Source organism: Zonotrichia albicollis, chromosome 19, assembly GCF_047830755.1.
Source record: "Zonotrichia albicollis isolate bZonAlb1 chromosome 19, bZonAlb1.hap1, whole genome shotgun sequence".
In the NCBI taxonomy this organism is placed as follows: domain Eukaryota; kingdom Metazoa; phylum Chordata; class Aves; order Passeriformes; family Passerellidae; genus Zonotrichia; species Zonotrichia albicollis.
Genome location: NC_133837.1, coordinates 6281199 through 6298609, shown reverse-complemented (window position 1 = coordinate 6298609; position 17411 = coordinate 6281199). Strand labels below are relative to the sequence as shown.

The window sequence follows — 17411 nt, the reverse complement described above, 5'->3', positions numbered from 1 at the left end:
GGCACCAGGGAGAGTGAATGGCAAACAGCCTCTCCTCTCCCTCCTTCTGGCCCATTTACAGTGGAGATCAGCAAATCCCACCCCTCCACTTCTCCTTCCCACCTCTAAAAAACCCCATCAGTTAAAGCACTTCTCAGTGATTTAGTTTGATCTCTTCCTTTCCTCATAATTTCCAACATTTCTCTTGTTTTCCCTGCCAGCTGCTGAGTGCTCCCCTGACACTCTGACACATCAGTGGCTTCCAGGGCTTTGACACTGAGCAGCATTTTGCCCCAAGTACATCAGTTTGCATGCATTAGACATTATATTTTACATGACATTTACTGTCCTAGTGCTTCACCTGGGCTTCTGTAACACTTTCCTTCCTGCCACTTTAAACTCTCACTATATTAAATCAACTTGAAGTATCAGCTGGTTTCCTCAGCCCCTCATTCCCCTTTTTTCCAGGATTCTCTATGTGTATGCTGAACAACACAAGGCTCATACCTCAGTGGAACTGTGCTGACAATCTCATTACACTGTGAAAAATCACTCATTTCTTCCCTGACTCTTGTCTTTTGATATGTCTACATAGAACAAATCCTTTCTTCTCATCCCAAGAGGTACCACAGAGTGCCTCTGATGAGCAGCTGCTTTATTCCTGTTTTGGTCACTCAATATTTAGTGCAGAGACTCCAACAGAGGCTCTCTCTGTCCTTGCCTACGTTTGTTCCCAGGTGTTTCTGAAGAAAGCAGGTCACTCAATTACTAGTTGAATTACTCATCCCTATGACTTGAAAAACAAGGAAAGAAAACACAGTGAGCACAGGTCTTTGAAGCTCCAGGGATAATTGAGATCAGCAGCACCTCTTAAATTAATCACAGTAACACAGTGAGGGATCATCTCAGTGGATACTTTCCTTGCAAGTCTTTCAGACTTTATACCTTCTTTTTTTTCTATGTGTTATCCTTTGAGCTGACATCCTTTATTTGTACTCACAACCAGTGTGAAAATACTTTTTAAAACTAGGGACATGTGAGTGACAAACTGCTCATGACCAGCATTTTTTGCCAATAAAGAAACTCTTTTTGTAATTTTTGGATTTTTTATGGTTTGCCCTAAACCACTCATTTAGATTTCAGGTACTCAATGCAGCTGTGATGAGCAATTTGGTATTAAACAAAAGCACATGATACTTGTTGAATTTTTTGTTTAATGACTTTACATCTACAGGAATGTAAAGCCATGACATCCAACACTAAAGTGCACCAAAAGAGCATCCCACAGCTCGGGGTGCCCCAACCAGAGTTTCCACTGGCCCCAAATCCTCCCTGACACAGCCAAGAGCAGATCCCTTAGCCAGAGTCTAAAACCAGCACATTCACTCTGCAAACCCTTCCAAACTCTGGCAGATCATGGAGAAGCTTGCAGACAAGCAGCACATTTTTTGTTCAGGTACATATTCTCAGTATCCACAAGGTCCTATGGCAAGAAGTTTTTACAGTTTAACTGTAAAAACTGAATAACACCACTCTGTCTTTATTCCAAACCTGCCACCCGATGCTTGAGTTTGCTTGCAGTAACACAAATCCTAGAGGGCAACCACATCCACACCACTGCCAAGTGCATAATCTCTATTTATACCCTATTTATTCCTCACTCTCACTACATGTTTCAGCCTCCCCTCACACAGAGATTGTTTCTCACCTCTGGTGAACCTGAGAACATCATTTCCAGTTCTACTGAGTTTCTGAGGATGGACACTAAACTCAAGCCATGAGCATGAGCACACCAGGAATCTCTAAAGTAGCAAGTTCATGAGCCTTTTTTAAATTTTTCCCAAGATTAACTTCACTCCCTGCACATTACCTTAGTATGGGGTCATGAGGATGGATCAGAAATAATTTCTTTATTGAATACCCTTAGCCCATCTGTGCCTTCAAAGATTTTGAAATCTAAGAGAAGGACAGCAAGAAAATTCACAGATTTTTAAACCTTTCTTCCTAACTGTTGTCTCCTTGTTCCACAAGCAGACATGTTTCAGATGTGTGTAAAGTGTGAAATAAGATTTTTACCTAAAACAGTCCAACAGAGACCCAATCACATCATCTGCTAATTCTTTTGGAAGTCTTCCAGTTATTCTACCAATTCTACAGAAGGAAAAAAAAAGAAAGAAACATACAATGGATCATTACTACTATAGGTGATTGGTAAATTATAGGAAAAAAAATAGTTACTGGAATCTTCCTGACTTCAGGATGCCACCCCACTGCCCTAAGACTGATACCCTTAAACAACAATCTCAAACTTTAAAAAAATCTACACAGTAGTGGATCTCCCACAGAAATGCATTTTAAAAGAGAAAGAGAAAAAAAGCATTTTGAAGAAATGTTTCTTTGCACCCTTCAAATCTTGTCTTAGCCAGAACATCAATTTCCAAACCCACCTGAAATTCCCTAAAAACTGACCTGAGTTTTCATCAGCAATAGAGACAGAAGTGTCTGTGCACCCACCCACCACAGGCTGTGCTAAAGCCATTTGCAGTAACAGCAAACATTGGCAATACACCCAAATTATCAGTCATGGATTACACTACATTTCTATATAACAAGACAGAAATATATTCTTTACATGTTATAAATTGTTTATATGCATTGTTTACAATCACCATAACAAACTCACCCTTTGGCTGCAGACCACCTGACAATGGTGTCTTTGTCTTTCAGGCCAACCAACAATTGTTCTGCAAATAATTTTATTTTAAAAAAACAGATTATTCTTATTTAACAACAGGAAAATTCTTAAGATGTTCAAATTTCATTTGCCTCATTGTATAAAAATTGTATTGTATCTAGATTTATTCTATTTTCACATAAGTATGACTTGAAATTCAAAGCCAAGAAATATGTCAAAATGGTTTATGGAAAAAGACTGAAATTTTAAGTGCTGTAAAAGATTCAAAATGAAGGCCATGGTGCTTTTTGCAGAGGTTAATTAGATTATTAAGTTATAAAAGTCTTCTGATGCAATTTTTGCCTATTTATTTACAGAATATCCACCAGCCAGATTGCAGAGGACATGCAGTACAACTGCATATTAACAAACAAATGCTGTTCCTTTGATACTGCTACAGTCTAAAAATTAAACCATAATTCTTCAGCTTTCATGTGACACACTTTGTTGTGTATTTCATTATAAATTTTAATTCATTCATAAAAGGCTCAGGGCATCTCTTTTATAGAACTGGATAAAATTGGTTAAATATATTTCAGTGTGTTTATACCTCAATGGCCAACTACACAACAAATACTCCAGTACTGAGTTTCTGATTGAGATGCTGAAATCCAACCCATTTGACAAAATATCACCTATTTTAATCAGCTGCACAGGCTGAAGTTTTAGAGTCTTTCCAGCTGTTCACACCAGCACAAATACCCACATCACTTTTTTAGGCCCAAGCAGATAATTTTACAAAGTGTTTAATTTGCAGCATGTGAGAAATGGATTTGTAGAGAATTTTTAAAGTTCAATAGAAGGTTTATACTGCAGCATTGTAACAACTTCTCTCCAGCTTTAACACACCTACAACATTTTCAATCTCTGCTGGAATGTCATATTCCTCATCATCATCATCAGCTTCTGCAGGAGAAACTTCTCTTTTCTGGTTCTGCACAGCAGCACCCTGAGCCTGCAGGTTGGCAGCCAGGGAGCGACAGCCACGCTGGTACCTGCAGAGCAAACACAGCTCCAGTGATTTCTGATTTAATACCCACACTGCCACAAAGTCTGTCTGCCACCTTCTACACCTCCCAGGGTAGCAAACACAGCTCCAGTGATTCCTGATTTAATATCCAGCTGCAGCAGGGACACTGCCACAGTCTGTCTGCCACCTTCCTGCATCTCCCAGGGTAGCAAACACAGCTCCAGTGATTTCTGATTTAACATCCAGCTGCAGCAGGGACACTGCCACAGTCTGCCACCTTCCTACACATCACAGGGTGAGCAAACACAGCTTCAGTTATTTCTGATTTAACATCCAGCTGCAGCAGGGACACACTGCCACAAAGTCTGTCTGGCATCTCGTACACATCACAGAGTGAGCAAACACAGCTTCAGTTATTTCTGATTTAACATCCAGTTGCAGCAGGGACACACTGCACAAAGTTTGTCTGCCATCTCCTACACATCACAGGGTGAGAAAACACAGCTCCAGTGATTTCTGATTTAATACCCACACTGCCACAAAGTCTGTCTGCCACCTTCCTACACCCTCCCAAGTCCCAGCTCTCCAGTGCTGCTTTAAAGGAAAGGGAGAAATATCCCATTCTCCTTGCTCCTGACCCACTTGTCTGTTTTCCAAGGTGAGAAGAGCCAGACTATTCAAATAGGTCCTTTTCATTATCCCTCCCTTTCCTGTTTCACTATAACCTATTTTCCACTGCTAACAACAAAGAGAGACAAAATTCCCAGGCCCCAAAAGTCTCTCCAAAAATGAAAAAAAATATTAAAAAATTAATAAAATCATCTTATTAACAATTGCTTTTTAAATCTCAAAGCCAGCTTAGTACTTTCTGACCAAGCTGTACTCGAATATTTAGCCCGTGGTGTAGATGCATTCTTACAAAAGATAGACTTTACATGCTAAACTGACTTTTGCCATGGGGCAAGGTACATTCTCCACCTAAAAAGAATTTTCTATGCCTAAGGATGTTCTCAAAAGCCAGTAAAATAAATACAATAAAAATAGTCACCAAGGGAGCCTGCAATTTTAAAATATCAGTGCGAGAAATCTAAAAAAGAGTTTGCCCTCTGGCACTAGGTAAAACCAGACACCAAAACCTGACTAATATGCAAAACCAGAGCAGGATTGCAAACCACTTTTCCCCTGTGAACTTTCTATCAAATCAGGGTAGGACCAGGTAATGGAAAAAGTTATGTTCACTCTTACAAAATTGTACTAAATCAGCTTCAGGAACAAAGGTCTTCCCATATTTAGTGAGTTATGCATTATATAGGAACAAGCTTCTGCTTGTGCAACGTGCAAAGTCAGATCTGGCCTGTCCCAGCACTCACTTATGTACCAAAATTGTAAAAAAATACAGGAAACTAAATGCAGTGAAAGAATCCTCCTTTTTCCAAATAATGCAAATGAAGAATAATGTTCATTCCCACAGGGATTTCTTTTTCTTTAAGGAAAGTTTAAGAGGGGCAAATGTATGGATTTATGTATTTGTAGTGGGTTTTATTTAAGGATTTTCTTCTTTTTTTTTTTTTTGAACTTTTCAGCTTTAAACTGACCTCCACTTTGCTACCTTTGGTTTGACAAATGTCAGCCCAAGCCTCTGGACCAGTTTCATGCCCAGCTTGCGCAGAACCATCTGATTGCTTTCTGACAGCTTGCAGCTATCCAGGCACTCCAGAACAGTAGCAGCTGTAAAAGAAAACAAACACACCAGAAAAACAGCTTTTAAAAACACATTGGTATGAACATCTGAAAGCTTTGAATGTTTTTTTAGGAGATTTATATTTTTAAAGGCACTACTGAAATACAAATGCCCCGTTAGTACTTTGTGGGAGATGACATTGGTCAAACTGCAAAATCCTTCACTGCCCAAACAGGGAGATGGCTTTAAGGATTAGTTTTGATTATGAAAATTATAATCTGCATTCTCTGAGTGTTTATGTCTCTGTTTCTTGGAAACAACAAAACCAAGTGTCTTTCAGGGTCTAAGAATTTTCAGTGATCTAACAGAACCAAAAGCTAGAAAATGTAATTCTTTTATTCAGAAAATCTCCTGCACACTGAAGAAGCTTTCCCTTTCCTCATTTAGTATTTTCAGGCAGCACCAAATCCTGACACTGAAATTTTTATGATGATGGATGTCCAGAAACATTTACACATGAGAAACACTGTGGATGTGTAAACATTCAGCCACAAAACCTCTCATTTGGGCACATCAAAGGTAACAAAGTTATTTGTCCAGCAAGTAAAAAAAAACACAGAGAAAGGAGAATCTTGGGTTAATGAGGATAAAGTTCCAGGATTCAAAATTTTCACAAGGAAGCTATGGCTGTTACAAATAAAAAAGCCCTTTTGCAGTTTCATTAGGGTGAAAAGAATTCTTCAGAAGCTGACCATTAGCTAATAGAGACTAATGACTCAGGCTCTGAAAGAGCCATGGGCTTCCAACCCCTGCTCAGATGGAACCACAGCAGCCAAATCCTCTGCAACCTCCTTCCCCAGCCTCCTATCAGGGCTTCCAAAACACAAAGACATCAAAGAAAATGCAATTATTTCAAAGTCTGAGACACTGTCAGACATGACTTACAAATGTGCTCAAGTCTTAAAAAAGAGTGGTGATGCATCTTGATGTACTGAAATTACAAATGAAACAATCCATGCAGACAACAAGCCAGTGATGATTATTAGTACTTCAACACCTTCCAGCAACCTGGATTTTTTGCAGTTATAAAAGCCCAACTGACTGATAGTTTAGGAGGAAGAGGCTGTAGAAACATCATCATTCACAGACAGAAAATAAATAAGGAATATATAAATAAAGGCCTCTTCCAAGTCCTGCCAGCTCTTGAATCACTAAAATATCTACAGACCCATGTAAATTACTGCAGAGCTAGTGTTTGTTTTTAATTCAACTTCTTTGTCACAAGTGACTTCAAACAGGATCTTGCTTTAACATTTGCCTATTTTTTTTTCTATTTCATCCTCAGATCTGTTATAATTAAAAATATTAGATATTTTTTTGTCTCTCACATTTTCTTATCCTGAACAGTTCCCATCTAAATATCTGCTTCTCAGCTGTGACCATTCTAGATTTTCTAGGGTAAATTCACTCATTGATATGCCCCTGATTTTCCTCTTATTACCAGACTCATAACTCACTCTTCTTTCTATGCCATGAGCCAAAGTTTCTTATTTTACCAGCAGGGCTAATGCTGTGAGCTCAATATGCTCCTTCCATACTGTGTTGTATGTGTGCTATAGAAAATACTGTGGTATTTTCTAAATTCTGTCATTTTCTGTTGCACTGTAATTTTCCCAGCCTGTTTATTTTTCTGCTTCTCTGGCATCTTTCCCCAGTGGATTCTGCTGTTCCTGTGCAATGGCATTCCCAGGATTTGCACCTGTGTCATTCCATGCTGTTTGGCTTCACTATCTTATCTCCACCATTACCCATCTCTCAGGCATTTTCTAAGGAAGTGTCTGCATCTCAGCCTTAGGAACTGGGAGAATGACACTTTCCAGCACCAGAACTAAAAAGCTTCATCTCTGGGCCAAAATAATTTCAGGAGTGAAATCACAAACACTCTAAAGTGAGTTTATAGCCCTGCTTGGTTCCTGTGAATGGCACAAACCTCACTTCTGGTACTTGGATAAGCTGCACAAAAAGGACCAGGCCTTTTGCAGCGTTTTGGAACTAGCCACCACCTTTCCCTGCCTCCTCTTATTGCTATCAATAAGGCCCAAGATCACACTGCAGTCACTTCTGATCATATTTCAACATTCACCCCAAGATAAACATAATTCCAAAATGAGCTACACTGTTCAGAAACTTCCATACTCTCTTTTTCTCTTCCTTTCTATCCCTAATTGCACCCAACATAATATTTTTTTACTAAAAAACTTCTCTTATTCCAAAATTATCCCAACATGACTCCAGCTGTGTCCTGTACACAGCTGGTTCTTAAAACTTGGGTTTTCTGAAATCCTGTGTTTGCATTAAACCTTGAAGAGTCTCTGCAAAACTTCCAGCAGTAATATGTACAAAACCAGTCTATGCTCAACTGAATTTCAAACAAATATTTTCCACATCTAACAGTTTCTGTGTTTAGCTCCTGCATTACAGCAAAGGCCAGTGTGATCACCTGCCAAAGCCTCTGATGTGCTGCCCCAACACAACATTCCCTGGTGGCATCTGCTCCTCCCTCACTGTCATTTCTGCTTTTGCTGCCCTCATTTTCCCTGCTTTATTCCTGTGGATTTTACTCATTACAGAACCACTTGTCACCAGGTTAATCTTCCTTTCCCTTTTCTACTGCAGTGCCTTGAAAAACTGAACCCAGGCTATTACAAACTTACCATATGGTAAACAGTCTTCTCTCTTGCCATGTTTAAACAGCTGTGCCTACAATTAAAATAGGGAACACAGACATGAGAATACAGAAGTTCTGTAACACATTATATCAAGCATTTAGCTGTAAAATATTTTTAATGTTCTCACAATAATCTGTAGTGTTTGCTGATTTAAACAGCGTAAAAGGAGGAGTCTCAGGGTGCAGCTCTTGGTAACTGCTCATGGGACTGAGGTGGCCAAAAAACACTCAAGAGGGGAAAAAACCCCCCTAAAAATATTAAAAAAAATATATTAAAAAAATACCAACCAGAATAAAAAATGAGGAAAGAAAAAGGCCACCAGTTTTGGGCTAGCTCAGGTCCCTGACCCATCAGGCTCAGTGCTGGGTCACAGGAGCTCAGAGTGGTGCAAGCACTGCTTGTGAGAGACTAAACCACCTACAGACACCTGCAAATACACCTCCAGCAGGCCAAGTGCAATTCCTGTGCCCAGGGAATTTAATCTGCAGCTCAATATCCCAGTGAGATTAAACCCCAGCGCTGCAGCCAGACAAGGGACCATTAACACCTGACAGAACACGTTACACATTAAAAGCTTCCTCAGCACCCCATGCAGCAAAAACCTGGCCAGGCACTTGTTTGTCCTTCACCAGAAGCAAAATCTTCCTCAATAAATATGCCTGGGAGTTAAACAAGAACAGACTTCCCCTGAAAAGAGGCACTTTCTCACACATACCAAACACACACACACGCCTCCCGCGCTGCAGGCGTGGCTGCCAGCAACACAGGCAAGAAAAACACCCTGGGGCTGTGTACCCAGCCCCTTGTGCTTTGTTACTAAATTGCATTTCAGGATCACAAATCAGCCCTACTACCAGCTATATATGGGAATTTCATGTTACACATCAAAGTATTTGAGATGTTAATGCAGGCAAGTGTGAGGGCTCCCTTAAAAATGACAAAGAAGCAATGCAATAGAATTACTTCAGGCCCAGGCAACAGAAATAAATATCACTTTAAATGTATAAATTGGCACAGCTTTTAGCAATATATGAAGTCAGTGTTAAAAAAAATACAAAAATTTCCCACTGACATACAACAAAACTCTGCTTGTATTAAAAAGCCTAAAATATATGTCAGAGCACCTGCAAATCTTTGGTACAACAAATCTAGAGCTCCTCTAAAACTTTTCTTTGTTGAAACATGCAGAAACTCATTTCATCACTTTGTTCCTGTGTTCTGTTTTACAACCCCATCACTGATTTCTCCACACACTTTGCTGTGGATGCTGGAGACAGGGCAGCATCCCTGCACCCTCACAATTCCTTCCATCCATCCTCACAATTCCTTCTCTGCACCCTCACAATTCCTTCTCTGCAAACTCACAATTCCTTCCATCCATCCTCACAATTCCTTCCATCCATCCTCACAATTCCTTCCCTCCATCCTCACAATTCTCTCCCTGCATCCTCACAACTTCCTCTGCCTAACTTAACAGCAAATATTTTTTTAAGACACACTCAGGCTTACTCCAAATTATTACTATTTTATTATTATTGTTATATTCAAACATATTCAAACAAAGCACAGTGTAATTCCTCAAGCACTGATAATGCAGAGAAACAGCTTTTGAACAGATCCTTGGGGATGCTCCCGGACACTTTTGGGTGTGCGCTCTCAGCACATTGCTGAGGAGCTGGAACAGAATCATCAAAATGACCCATTTCAGTCTACATTCCCCAAATTCTGGCACCTTTCCCCAAGCTTCTCACATGTTCTTACACCCTTGAGGCCAAGTCTGAATTAAGTCCTGACCCCTCAGGAACAACACAACTGGAAGGTGCCACCTCTGAGAGGGATGGAAGGAATCAACCAACACACAAGCAGAAAATGAGAAAAAAATCAAATATTGCACAGTATTTTTTTAAAATGCTTTTCCTCACACACCTGTGAATCAGTTTAGAACAGCAACCTTGGCAGAGTCAAGGTTTTATTATTTTCTGAAGAAAAAAGTGAAACACACATTGTGTCCCTACAGCAGTTTCACTAAAACTTAAATAACAACTATTTTCAGCACAGAGCATCTACTCCTACCCTGGAGATTTATAATATACATTTGGTAATAAAATCATTGTGGCAACAGCTATAAATCAACTCAGATGTGCATTAAGATATTTTATTTTATCAATATGAGTTTTTAGGAGAAGTAAAAATTGCCCAAATGACACCACAGCTAATTAATCAATAATTATTAATTTAAATCAATAACTAAACTTTTTTTTAATGGCCATAATATTTACATGACTTTTGATCAATAAAATATGTTCCAAATGGTTTAGGAATAAACACAGCTGAAAATGCCAACTGTCTGAATGGGAAGAAAGTTCTTTCTGCACCCATTGAGGTGCATTGGGGGTCAGATACAACCTTGGAGCAGGTTTCTGCAGTTTCTACAATTTATACATCAGGTATTTCTCTGTGTCAGAGAAGTTTAATAGCTATTTTAAAAATAAATTTTGCAGAAGTAAATAGGTAACAGCCAAACTGTGGAGAACTACTCTTCAGATATTCAACACAGCAAGAAATTCAGTTTTGAGGTTTTTTTCTGAGTGTAGAGAAGACAAGAAGTGTTCATTACTTATTTATGAGTCAAAGTATGCAAAAGCATCCCCAAGTTCAAATCTCTAAAACTTTTGAGTGTAATAGATATGTTTTTCTCAAAGGAAATAAAAGAATACTTTAACCAATGCTGATTTTTGGGAAAGAAGAAAAAATATTTTCTTCCAGCACATGCTACAGTCAGGCATGTACAGCAAAGTTACTCCTCCAGAAAAATACTGTAAACCTGGAGCTTACAGGGGTCATACTAAAAAAGAAATGTTCATGATGATAAATGAAAATCATGAGAAATAAAGCAGCCAAAAGAGCAAATCAGCCTTACAGCACCCAGCTTAAACTTCCTGCCTTGAAGGAAGAAAAATATCCAAGGCACACCATTTCCAAAAATCTGATACAAACAAAGCAATTAATAAGCTTGGTTTGCCACCTGCACAGGCATTTTGGTGTCAGAGGGCTGAGCACGAGGAGCCTGCGTGTCGGAGCATCCCTGCAGTCACAGCCACGCCACAGGCTCCTCTAAGGAGGACACAGAGCTCACAGCAACCTACCCAACCTGCTCAACTGTTGAAAAGTATGTGACTCCCTCTCTTATAAATAATTAAGCCACCTACAAATTAGAGAAAATCAGTGGTGTGCAAGCAATGACGACTGTCAAGTCTGGTTCTGCTTTAGAAACAGAGCAGGGCAAGGCAAACAAAGCCCAGTTTCTTAATAATCCCAGCAGAGACACCACACCTGCCAATTGTCTGCATAACCCACTTTGGGCTCGACCTGCAGGAGATCTATCAGTGGGGATCATCTCCAGGACTTGTTCCCCAAGCTACACAAATCACCACGAGGGGTGGCCTGGCTGCTGGGGACTGAGTGGATCTTCCTGCTGAGCAGGAGACGCAAGTCTGGATCTACCCTCTGGTTGTAAGCAAGAGGAGGGCTGGGAGGATAATTCCAGCCTGGCTGGGGAGAGCAGGAAATGATGCCTTGCACTGCTCTGGAGCACCCCCTGGTAGCCACACAAGAGCCCAGGAATGCCACCAGCCATCCCTGCCTCCAGGCCAGGAGCAGGGAGGGAGAACACGCTGCAGAGCTGAAGTTCACTTGCAAGGAGGGAATATTTAATATATTCTACGTGCAGCTGAAGGTAAAATGGGTTAGTTAAAGGCCTTGCTCTTACTGTGCCTCCACACAAGCAGCATTCCTGCTGTGGGCTGCACGTGTTTGGGTGTTGAGCATCAACATGACACCAACACTGACAGACACCAACACAGTGATGGCAGCTTTCATGTGATCCCAGTTATTTATCAGCTGAACATCTGAAATGTTTACACTAACACATGGAGAGCTGGCAGAGTACCTCCTTTCCATCATGAGATTACCAAAACCCACGGACTTTAAATACTCAGAAGGTAAAAAACATTTAGCAGCTTGAGATAGTACTGTGCTCCAACAAGAAAAAGAAGCAGCTTTATGGTAACAGGACTTCTGAACCTGGAATGAGCACAAAAGTTCTGGTGAGAAGAGAAAAACCCAGCAGTATCAGACAAGGCCACATTAGAAGAAATACTCTGTGACAGTCAGGAGAGAAAAGTCATGAGCAGAAAGGAGTCAGTGCACTTAGTACCAGCACTGTTTTTCCTACACTTTTATCACCAAACCACTAAGCAACAACCCCTTTTTTAAAAAAATAACGCCAATAGACAATCCTAATACAGCAAATTCTCTGAGAATGCCAAAAATACAGAGACTTGGGAAACATTCTATTTGGAAATACTCTATTTTTGTGCCTCTGGGTCTGAAAGAATGGAGTTAGAGAGTTCTTTCTTCCCTGGAGCCAAATTTACATAAGCATGTAGCTATTGCTAAATAACCTTTGCATTAGAGACAGCTCAGGGAAATGCCTCGTTCTTAAGACTCTCGAGTTTCATCAGATCACTGTGTAGGGCGTTTTATTTTTTTTAATTATTACTCACACTTGTATACTGAATCACTTATAAAACAAATAAGGTTTAATAAGTTTCAATGCCCAAGGCTACCTCAACGTGATGACATCTCTGTCACGCAAGAACTGGGAGTGCTGCGCCCTGCAGCGATAACTAAAAAGCTGTTTGATATAATGGCAGGTTTAAAAGCAAACCTCCAGACCAAGAGAATTTAAAATGCAGATTCTTGAAACAGGCTAGAAGTTTCCTTCAAGTAAACAAATGTTATAAAAAAGTAGCAATTGCTTAATAATCCAACATTTTCAGTCCTTCAAATGCCAAAGGACAGGAGCGGGGAAGTGAATTAAACGCCATAGCGCAACAGAGGTTTCAACAAAGGAGGGCAGCTTGAAACACTGAAATTTGAAATGGTGTCACAGAGGTGCCTGCTGGTGCCCCCCATTGGGAAATGGTGAGTTACTGAGGACAGGTGGAAGCAGCAGAGAGCCACAGGCCCCAGTGCAATTACAATATGCAAGGCGGGGTGCGTGTTCCGACAGGAGCCGCGGAACGGCCGGACTCGTTCTGCACACAACGCTGGCTGAGATGAAACAGCAGCACACACCTGATCAGCCAGGCTCACGGCCACAGAGAGGCAGATCAAAGTCAGCCACGGCCAACTACTCACTGCGTCCCTGACTTGCAGTTTCACTTCATTGAAATGCAGGAGTTTCGTGTCTTTTCCGAGCAATTTTTCCGTGCCAGCCTCGCTCGGAGCCGCTCGGTAAACGCAGACCAGAAGTGGCACAAAATCCTAACCCAGCCAAAACCCACCCTGCTCAGGGCAGCCCCACTCTGCTTTTATCCCCACTCTGGTGGGTTACATCATTCCCAAAACCTGCACAATCCCAAAATCCCCCTTGCTGTACTGACCAGAACTGAAAAATTATCTTTTTTCTCCTGCTTGTTCAAAGATGGCCAAGCAGCTGCAGTTTGACTCTTAAAGTAACAAAGTGCTGGAGGAATCCAAGAGCAAAGAATTCTGAAGCTCGTTGCCACAATTTTTAGTTGCCCCTCATAAGGATGTGCTCTGCTTTACACATTTAGTGATTACATGTTATGTTAAAATATATTGTATTTATTTACAGAATAAATAGACTATATTATATAGAATAAACAGATTATATTACATACTGCATGAAGTATAGAATTATTTCTAGAAGTATATATTATTTATAGAATAAATAGACGTATTTATAGAATAAATAGACTATATTATATACTGTATGAAGTATAGAATTATTTACAGAAGTACATATTTTTTATAGAAGTATATATTATTTATAGAATAAATAGGCTTATTTATAGAATAAATAGGCTTATTTATAGAATAAATAGACTATATTATATACTGCATGAAGTACAGAATTATTTACAGAAGTATATATTATTTATAGAAGTATATATTATTTATAGAATAAATAGGCTTATTTATAGAATAAATAGACTATATTATATACTGCATGAAGTTAGAATCTTGCATGTTAAAGACAAGTGTTTGCTTATTTTGAACACTTATTTTCAGCTGATATTTTTGACAACATAGTGTTGCTCCAAGTGTGAAACAAAATTCTTAATATTAAAATACTAAGAATATATGTAATTATACATAAATATGATATTTATAACATTTAACTCTTGAAATAAGTATTTCCTGCTCTCCTTGAGAACGTACAACCATACACATACCATTCTGAAAACCTTTACTCCCTAATGATACAACTCATTGTAGTGACTAAACGGAGAAATCAAAGACTAAATGCAAGAAAAAGCTTTACAAATCTGACCATTTCTACCAATTGGAACAGGAATTATGAGCTGTGGAGAAGAAAAAAAAAATCCCAGAAAAGCAAAGCAGCAGGCTCTGCTCCCAGGTCTATTGTATCACATTCTGGTTTCGATTCTACTTGTTGAGTATTCACCTGTTTCGCTTAGTGAGCACTAATGAACAGGTGGATGGAGCCAAAGCCAAACTCAAAGGAATTATGACAAAACACTAATGCATTATACATCCTGCAGGTCTCATCATGCCTGGGAATGGCAAACAGTCAGTCTCCCTTTCCAGATCTGACAATAAAATGATGAAACATCATTCTGTCTTTTGAAACGTTGCAATGCACACAAATAACGCTTCCTCCTGCTTAAGCAGCAGGTCCTCAGTTATTCTAAATTTAGATCATCTCTTCTCCCTTCTGATTTGGAAGAGCTGGAGAGGAAAAAGGAACACCTAAAAAAAAACCCCACACACCTTCTCCAGACCTTTGCTTTGATGTTTAGTACCACACTGCACACAAGTCCTCTTAGTGACTGGTTAATAAGAGTAGCAAATTTATGCAAATTATCAAAACTTGTACAAACACCAGCAAATCCTCAAACCTGTGCAACTGCAAAGGGCTTGTGATCTGTCTTCACCTGCATTGCCTTGGTCAACAACCAAACCAAGAAGGAACAACAATCCCTCCCCCCACACAAACCCATTCTGCCCAAAAACACTCGGACATCAAAACTGGCACAGACACCAGAAGTGTCACCCCAGGATTTCAAAACACAGCCCAGCACTTTTAAAGGTGTAAAACTTCAACAAAGCTTTTATAAATAGCCCTTCTTAGGATGCACAAGAGGAGCAATGCCCTGGAACAGCAGTTCAGGCACTGCAGATTTTTTCCCCATGCACAGTATATCAATTTTAAAACTCAAACTAAGAATTCAGCTCTTTTGAGTCACACACCATTATCAATTCACAAGGAAAGGGGCACTAACCAAAAAATTCATTCAGATTAGCAAACACACTCAAACTTACTGAAACAACTGCTACTTTGAGAGTTATTTATGAGTAGCTGTAGTGGCAATTTCACTTTCACTTGGGGATGACAAAAAAAAAAGAAACCATACAAGCATGGGAAGTTACATTGTTAAAACTACTGTGGAGGAAATTCTCCTTTTTTCCTTGCCAGGAACCCCTCTGTACATTTGCTGTCAAGGGCCTACTGGAGCAGTATAGGATGGCCATAAACCCAACAATCTTTGAAGGGAAAAGCAGTATTTACCAGGGCCTGGAGCATGCCATTGACAATGACAGTGCCCTCCATGGTCTGGGAGGAGGATTTGGATAACATGGAGAGCACCCAGTCCAGGAAATCTGCCATCCTGCTTTGCTTGACATCAGGGCGGACAATAAACCTGTCACAGAAAAAAAAACAGAAAAACATTGCAGCCATTGACTTTATGACACTCAGTGAAAAATGATTTTTCCTCCTATCCAAACTGGTTGTAGTTCCTGGAAACAATTCTTCAATGCTTGTTTCCCCAAATCACTGAGGGTGGGAACACTCCAAACCATCCTGTGTTTAGCCCAGCTGTTTCTGAGCAAGGCTCTGACCTGGAACTTTGTTTTCACTTCAAACCCAGCTAAAAACTTGGGTTCTAGAAATTTCTTATCTTAATTATAAAGCAACAAAATTTCCAAAGCTTTTAAGAAATTATTTCTATTAGAATTAATGAAAAGCTGAAATAAATAGGAGGATTCTGCACCTCTTTCACCAAAAACAGCCATTCTGCAAATGTGAAAATCAGTGGTCATTTTGCACTGTCTGTCAGAAGTCAGGCCCAAAACAAGAAACCAGCAGGGCTACATTTGGGGTTCCAGATATTTGAAAAGGTCAAGCACCTGTTATTTAACACACTAGATGGGTGAAGAGATGTGTTTTTAGCCATCTTTGAAAAGGGAAAATATGATTTTCATGGCTAAACTATCATAAACATACTCTCAGCCCTCCCCTGAGCAGCCAAGGTGCAGTCAGGGCATCCCTTCAGTGTCCTGGCACCCACAAACCAGGTCCTGCTGCAGCAACTCAGGCTACACTTGCTCTCAACTCACCCAGTGGAAACCAGGCACATGGGGAGTTGTGCCCACCCAGCACAACTCACAGAATTCCAAGATGTGCCTCAGAGCCAGGACCTGGATCCTTCCTACACCTACAGATGAGTGGGGAACAGCCCCAAGAGCTCACTGAGGGAGTATTAAATATAATAAATACAGAAAACACCTCAGCAGTGAGCTGCTGGGATGGAGAGGCTTCCCAGCACCCTGTGGTGCTCAGCAGCAGAACAATGAGGATCTGGGGGGAGCTGCAGGAGGGTTGGTTTGGGGGGAAGGATGAGGCTGCCTTTGGCCCAAGGGCACACGTGAGAGAAGTGACCTGTGAAGGGGCTGAGCTGGTTCCTGGACCCTTCCTCAGCCCCAAGGAGTTTAAATCTCTCTTTCCCAAAGGAGTGCCCTAACCTCCAGACTAAGACCAGGATAAGGATCAGCCTCATCTCCTCCTGCTGCAGCCACTCACTGAGCAGCAGAAAGGAGAATTTATGAAATATATTCCAGTTCCTTTGCCCTGTGAGAAGCAGCTCACTTTGGAAAAGAGCAGGCCTTGAATCCTGATATTTCTAAACTTCACTTGAAATTCATCAACTCCTTGGAGCACAAAGCAGGGCCCAGACTTTCTCTTGCTCCCCAGGGACTCTGCCAGAGCCTGCTACAGAGTCAGACTCCTGTATCTTATCTGTCCATCTGTCCAGGACCGTTGTGCTCTGCCCACCCAAGTAACAGCCCAGCTCCAGGGAGGTGGCACACAAACCTCATGTCAGAATGATTATGCTCAGAACTGGCTTTGGGGATGTGAGAACAGGGAAAGGCCTTGCAGCCAGCCTTCCTAACTTCTTCAATCACCAGGCTGCTTTGAAAATGGTG

At 40.5% G+C, this 17411-nt stretch overlaps 1 protein-coding gene across 1 annotated transcript in view; it reads right to left on the bottom strand.

The window, feature by feature from the left end:
- The window catches only part of TBCD (tubulin folding cofactor D), a 119883-nt gene that overhangs the window by 95001 nt on the left and 7471 nt on the right, over positions 1 to 17411 (bottom strand). Inside the window, exons 8-13 of the mRNA XM_074555257.1 lie at positions 15715 to 15847; positions 8079 to 8124; positions 5279 to 5411; positions 3563 to 3708; positions 2663 to 2723; positions 2056 to 2130 (exon numbers count right to left, since the gene is read on the bottom strand). Coding sequence (XP_074411358.1) covers positions 2056 to 2130; positions 2663 to 2723; positions 3563 to 3708; positions 5279 to 5411; positions 8079 to 8124; positions 15715 to 15847 — 594 coding nt within the window. The remainder of the gene's footprint in view (positions 1 to 2055; positions 2131 to 2662; positions 2724 to 3562; positions 3709 to 5278; positions 5412 to 8078; positions 8125 to 15714; positions 15848 to 17411) is intronic.